General features: G+C 50.3%; 1 protein-coding gene, 1 long non-coding RNA gene and 1 other non-coding gene across 3 annotated transcripts in view; 2 read left to right on the forward strand and 1 right to left on the reverse strand.

Moving 5' to 3' along the window:
* Positions 1-2,688, reverse strand: part of DNAAF3 (dynein axonemal assembly factor 3) — a 12,780-nt gene extending 10,092 nt beyond the window's left edge. The window contains 4 exon segments of the mRNA XM_017546540.2: positions 1,410-1,503; positions 1,899-2,041; positions 2,369-2,457; positions 2,561-2,688. Coding sequence (XP_017402029.1) covers positions 1,410-1,503; positions 1,899-2,041; positions 2,369-2,457; positions 2,561-2,688 — 454 coding nt within the window.
* A 514-nt stretch (positions 2,689-3,202) lies between these two features.
* LOC119473870 lies at positions 3,203-3,306 on the forward strand. Its single transcript, XR_005203120.1, has one exon. It is a non-coding gene; the product is annotated as a small nucleolar RNA U13 (small nucleolar RNA).
* An 83-nt stretch (positions 3,307-3,389) lies between these two features.
* The window catches only part of LOC108316611, an 18,200-nt gene continuing 15,170 nt past the window's right edge, over positions 3,390-6,419 (forward strand). Inside the window, exon 1 of the long non-coding RNA XR_001830380.2 lies at positions 3,390-3,426. This is a non-coding gene — a long non-coding RNA (uncharacterized LOC108316611). The remainder of the gene's footprint in view (positions 3,427-6,419) is intronic.

Raw genomic sequence — 6,419 nt, forward strand, 5'->3', positions numbered from 1 at the left:
CTCCTGGGTTCAGGCAATTCTCCTGCCTCAGCCTCCTGAGTAGCTGGGATTACAGGCATGCGCCACCATGCCCAGCTGAATTTTTGTATATTTAATAGAGACGGGGTTTCACCATGTTGACCAGGATGGTCTCTATCTCTTGACCTCGTGATCCACTCGCCTCGGCCTCCCAAAGTGCTGGGATTACAGGCTTGAGCCACCGCGCCCGGCAGGTTCAAGCAATTCTTATGCCTCATCCTCCCAAGTAGCTAGGACTACAGACTCATGCCACCACCCCTGGCTAATTTTTGTATTTTTTGATAGAGACAGGGTTTCATTATGTTGTCCAGGCTGGGCTCGAACTCCTGACCTCAAGTGATGTCCCCTGCCTCAGCCTCCCAAAGTGCTGGGATTACAGGTGTGAACCACAGCACCACCGCACCCAGCCTCTCCTGGAATTTTTTTTTTTTTCTTTTTTTTTTTGACACAGTCTTGCTCTGTCACCCAGGCTGCAGTACAGTGGCATGATCTCGGCTCACTGCAACCTCCACCTCTCAGGTTTAAACAACTGTCCTGCAACTTCCACCTCTCAGGTTCAAACAATTGTCCTGCTTCAGCCTTTGAGTAGCTGGGATTACAGGCATGTGCCACCACGCCCAGCTAATTTTTTTGTATCTTAGTAGAGACGGTTTCACCGTGTTGCCCAGACTGATCTCAAACTCCTGAGCTCAGGCAATCTGCCCGCCTCAGCCTCCCAAAGTGCTGGGATTATAGACGTGAGCCACTGCGACTGGCCAAACTGGAATTTTCTAAGTGGCTCTAAGATATATTATATTTAGCCCCATTTTACAGGTGGGAGAAGCTGAGGCTCTAAGATGACAAATTATATCATAGGGGACAATGATTAATAAATATATTTGAATTTTTTTCTTTTTAGATGGTGTTTCGCTCTTGCTGCCCAGGCTGGAGTGCAATGGCACAATCTCCTCTCCCCGCAACCTCCGCCTCCCGGGAAAATAACCAAATTTTTAAATTGTACCATCGAGCCGGGCGCGGTGGCTCAAGCCTGTAATCCCAGCACTGTGGGAGGCCGAGGCGGGTGGATCAAGGATCGAGACCATCCTGGTCAACATGGTGAAACCCCGTCTCTACTAAAAATACATAAAATTAGCTGGGCATGGTGGCGCGTGCCTGTAATCTCAGCTACTCAGGAGGCTGAGGCAGGAGAATTGCCTGAACCCAGGAGGTGGAGGTTGCGGTGAGCCGAGATCACGCCATTGCACTCCAGCCTGGGTAACAAGAGCGAAACTCCGTCTCAAAAAAAATAAATAAATAAAATAAATAAATAAATTGTACCATCGAAATGCCAGAATCCTTCTAGGGAGGGGGAGGAAACCGGCAGTTGGAATGCCTGGGTCCTAGCAACTGACCTTGCAGGCCCATCTTCTCAGGTTCCTCCAGGGCTAGGCTGAAGATCAGCATGTGTCGGGCCACAGCTTCCAGATTATTCTCCAGGACAAAGAACTAGAAGGATGGACAGGGCAGAAAAATTCTGAGACCTGCTTGCCTGGGCCCTAGCAGACCCAGGAGAGTGGGCCCTCAGCCCTCTCCTTCCACACGCCCAGGAGTTCTGTACACTGGCCTCTTCCTTCAAGCATAGGAGTCTGGGTCCCCAGAGCTCTCTTCCCTTCCATTCCTCAGAAGACCTGATCCTTGAGCTCTTCCCCGCCTACAGAACCCAGGAGTTCCAAACCCCAGTCCCTTCCTTCCCCAAGACGCATGGGCTCTCCCAGCTTCCACCTCCCTCAGATCTAGGAGTCTCCAGCTCCTTCATTCCTGGACCTGAGGTTTTTAGAATTCCAATCCCCTCCTCCCTCAAGGACTCGGGAATCTGGGGTCTCATCTTCATCCCAGCTCACGTTGAACCTCCTGCGAGGCCAGAGCTTTGCTCGGGACAGGGTCCGCAGCAGGTGGCGCCCATCCACAGAGCCCAGCAGCAGCACATCTAGCTCGGGGACGCTATGCACCGTATCGGCCTGGGAGTCTGGGTCCACAGGAGGACCTGGGAAGATGACAGCAGGTAGGGGCACCATGGTGGTCGCCAGAGCGTCCCCCGTAGCATCCCCCTACAACAATGGACTACAAATCCCAGTAGGCGACGCGCCCGTGGCCCAGGTTCTAAGGGAAGTTGATTCCTCCGAGCATTCTGGGATTCGTAGTCCGCACACAGGACCTCGGCCCTGCCCTGGAGGCATGCCCTCCACCGTTGGAGCCCTGGAGAACGTTAGCGCGCCCCCTGCTACCGACGCTGGGACTACGAGCTCTGAAAGGCTGCCTGCGCAGGCTGGGAAGGCAAGCGGTGTATCAGACCGTGCGTGCTGGGACTCACTTTCAGCCTGCAGGTCCAGCGCCGGGGACAGGCCCCACCATGACACCGAGCCGAAGCCCATGCCGGAGCCGGCAGGTGTGGTCATCACCCTGCGGAAAAGACATTCTGGGAATCCCACACATTGCTCACCCCGCTCCCCTCTCACCGCCCCTCACTTCGCTCCCCTTGGCCTCCACATGATACCCTACCCACACCTTTATCCTCCAAATATCCTGGGACGCCCCTTCCCCTCTGCTCAGTGCAGCACTGTGGACCCACGACCCTCCACAACCGCTGGCCAGAGTCCCCGCCCTTTTCGATCAATGGACCAATGGGTGCATGAGGGCTGGCACCTCGGCGGGCAACTGACCAATGAGAGTTAGCGAGGTCCGCCCGCTACAAACTTTTGGCCAATGGGAACACTAAGGACCAGGCTTCCCCACCCCTAGCAGTAGAGGCCAGGTGGACGCGGTTGTCATGACGACGACACTGGCGGGGCGGGAAGGAACGGGGCTGGAAGAGGTTGGGGCGGAGTCAGGGTCAGTCCAAATTTCTGGAATGGGCGAGGCCTGGGCTGATTCAAATTTAGAGAGAAAGGAGCTTAATCTTATTTCTTGTTTTTTACTTTTTTCTTTTTTCCATCTCCCTTTGCTCGTACGTAACTGAACTTTTATCAATCCAAATAAAGTGAAGTATCTAGACTTTAGACTGCAGACCTCTGAGCCCCCTCCCCGCCCCAGCCTAGCATGGGTTCTACCACACGGAACTGCCCACCGGGGTGCAGGTTATTACAAATTCAGGACTCTTGCGAGCTGGTTGTTAGCACAAGCAGTAATAATTTAAATTTACAGCTAGATCCTTTTGTAGTTTCTAAGCGAGATGATTGGGTGTTCACGCGCATGTGTGAGATGCGCCTTCCTCAAATCTTGTTACGACATCGGCACATGACCCTTATGACATGAACAACAAAAAAAATTACACGTAAATGCCGTAATCGTACAGTTAAATGCACTGCATTAAAATAAGGGTAAATCGGCCGGGCGCGGTGGCTCACGCCTGTAATCCCAGCACTTTGGGAGGTCGAGGTGGGCAGATCACTCGATGTTAGGAGTTGGGAGACTAGCCTAGCCGCGTTTCTACCTTAAAAAAATAGGAAAATTAGCAGTGAGCCGAGAATGCGCCATTGCACTTCAGCCTGGGCGGCTGAGCGAGACTCCGTCTCAAAAAAAAAAGAAAAAAAAGAAAAGAAAAGAAAAAGAAAACCAGTATCCCATCTATCTCCCCATTTCTCTTTCCTCAGTCCCTGGCAACCAGGAATCTACTTTCTGTCTCTATGAATTTGTCAGTTCAGGAGATTTCTTATGGATGGAATTCTGCAATATGCAGCCTTTTGTGTCTGGCTTCCTCCACTTGACATAATACTTTCAGGACTCATCCATGCTGAAGCACGAATCAGTGTTTCCTTCTGTTTTTATGACCAAATAATATTCCACTGTTTTTCCCCCTAACCTTTGCAAGCTTCATTCCTTTTTGTCATTCAAGTTATGGCCCAGATCGAACCTCCTCAGGAGGGCTGCCCTGATCACCCTCCCTAAATTATCTCAGCCCTTTTACATTTTTGTCCCAGTGTGGACTGCCATTTGTAATTGTTTTATTCTTCCTACAACTCTGCTTTCTAGTTGAGACAGGGACCCAAGGACCCCATTGTCATCATCTAAATCAGTCCCAGAATTTAGCGACAGGCTTTCTGGCTATGTGATTCAAAGGATTTCTTTTCTTTTTTTTTTTTTTCTTTTTGAGGCTGAGTTTTGTTCTTGTTGCCCAGGCTGGAGTGCAATGGCACGATCTCAACTCACTGCAACCTCCAGGTCCGGGGTTCAAGTGATTCTCCTACCTCAGCCTCCCAAGTAGCTGGGATTACAGCTGCCCACCACCATGCCTGGATAATTTTCGTATTTTTCAGAAAGACAGGGTTTCAGCACGTTGACCAGGCTGGTCTCAAACTCCTGACCTCAGGTGATCTGCCTGCCTCGGTCCCCCAAAGTGCTGGGATTACAGGCGTGAGCCACCATATCCTTCCCTGAATTCTCATAAAGCACAGTTTGGACTCATTTGTCAACAGGGAATAAAGATCATGTTTATTTCATGAGTTTGCTGTGAGATTTATTATTGGCAGTAATAGTACTAACATAAAGAGCTGTCTTCATAAAGACATGCCCTACACCAACACACACACACACATATGAAAAGTTACTGAATTCCTTTTAAGAAAAATTTAAAATCTCATGGACATTATCATCTGTGTAGCTATTCTAATATCACTTTTCCTATTGGCTACCAGGAAGCTTAGGAGCAAGTTTGTTCGCTGCCTTCTTTTCCAGTATGTGGGGGTACTTTTTTTTCTCATTCTCCACTTAATCTGCTGCTCAGAGAGTTCTCTTGACAAATTTTTTCTTTCTTTCTTTTTTGAGACAGTGTCACTCTGTCGCCCAGGCTGGAGTGCAGTGGCGAAATCTCAGCTCACTGCAACCTCCACCCCTCAGGTTCAAGTGATTCTCCTGCCTCAGCCTCCCGAGTAGCCGGGACTACAGGTGTGTGCCACCATGCCTGGCTAATTTTGTATTTTTAGTAGAGATGGGATTTCACTATGTTGGCCAGGCTGGTCTTGAACTCCTGACCTCGTGGTCTGCCCACATCGGCTCCCCAAAGTGCTGGAATTACAGGCATGAGCCACCATGCCTGGCCCTCTTGCCAAATCTTACAGGTCTTTGCTCATCACCCAAAATCCTGTATGGGATGAGATGAGGTAGAAGCCAATGGAACAATCATCTTTGCTAGAAACAGACTAGAAGCCAGCATTCCTTGAAAGAACAATGAAGTCAGATGCAGTGGCTCATGCCTATAGTCCCAGCTACTCAAGGAGGATCCTCAGGAGTTTGAAACCAGCCTGGGAAACATAGTGAGACCCCATCTCTACAAAAATGGAAAAATAAAAAATTAGCCAGGCATGGTTGCATGCACCTGTGGTCCCAGCTACTCAGAAGTCTGGGGCAGGAGGATCCCTTAAGTCTAGGAGGTTGAGGCTGCAGTGAACTGTGATTGAACCACTGCACTCCAGCCTAGGGAAAGAGTGAAAACCCCTGTCAAAAAAGAAGAAAGTAAAGAAAGAAGGAAAGAAGAAAGGAAAGGAAAGGAAAGGAAAGGAAAGGAAAGGAAAGGAAAGGAAAGGAAAGGAAAGGAAAGGAAAGGAAAGGAAAGGAAGGGAAAGAAGGGGAGGGGAGGGGAAGGGAACAGAAGGGAAAGAGAAGGGAAGGCAAGGAAAGAAAAGGAAGGCAAGGCGAGGAAGGAAGGGAGGAAGGGAGGGAGGGAGGGAGGGAAAGAAAAGAAAAGAAAGAGAAAAGAAGGAGGAAGAAGGAAGGCAAAGAAAGCAAAAAGAGAAAAAAAAAAAAAGAAAAGAAAAGGGAAAGAGGTGAAGTTGGAACCACTGGATTTCCTTGCTGAACTTGGTCCTCTCTCGCAGCCTCTGGAGATTTTACTTCCTGGCTCTGTGCATTTCCTTTGCTTCCTTGATGACAGTAAGTCGCTTGGGGTGCAGGTCTGTGTTTGCATCTATTCTGGGGCCCCAGCACTCAACAGAAGACCTCGGGGAATATGGAATGGAAGACACAAAGGGAGGAAGGGATGCAGAAATGAGTGTGAAGCTCGGTATCAGTCATGGGTGAGCAAGCGAGTGGATACATTCACGGACCAGCAAAGGAACTCTCGCCGACTCCTCACAGCCACCCTGTGGCAGGAATTTTTATCATCCCAACATTCTCCAGAAGAAGAAACTCAGGCTCAGAGTGGTGAGGGAGGAATGAACGGGTGAGAGTGTGAAGGGTCCCTGGGGCCAGGCCAGGCTCTCTCAGCGGCTCAGGACAGACAGCACTCACGCTGCCCTGCGCCTCCCATTCCTGGAAACGAGGTTTCCTCTTGGGCCCCAGCCCTTGCCCACCCCCATCAAAGAGCAGGGGGCCCAGGCCACCAGAGCTGCCGAATATTTATTTGGCCCCAGGAGCAGTGCAGGGACGAG

Source organism: Cebus imitator, unplaced genomic scaffold (genome assembly GCF_001604975.1).
Source record: "Cebus imitator isolate Cc_AM_T3 unplaced genomic scaffold, Cebus_imitator-1.0 Scaffold190, whole genome shotgun sequence".
In the NCBI taxonomy this organism is placed as follows: Eukaryota; Metazoa; Chordata; class Mammalia; order Primates; family Cebidae; genus Cebus; species Cebus imitator.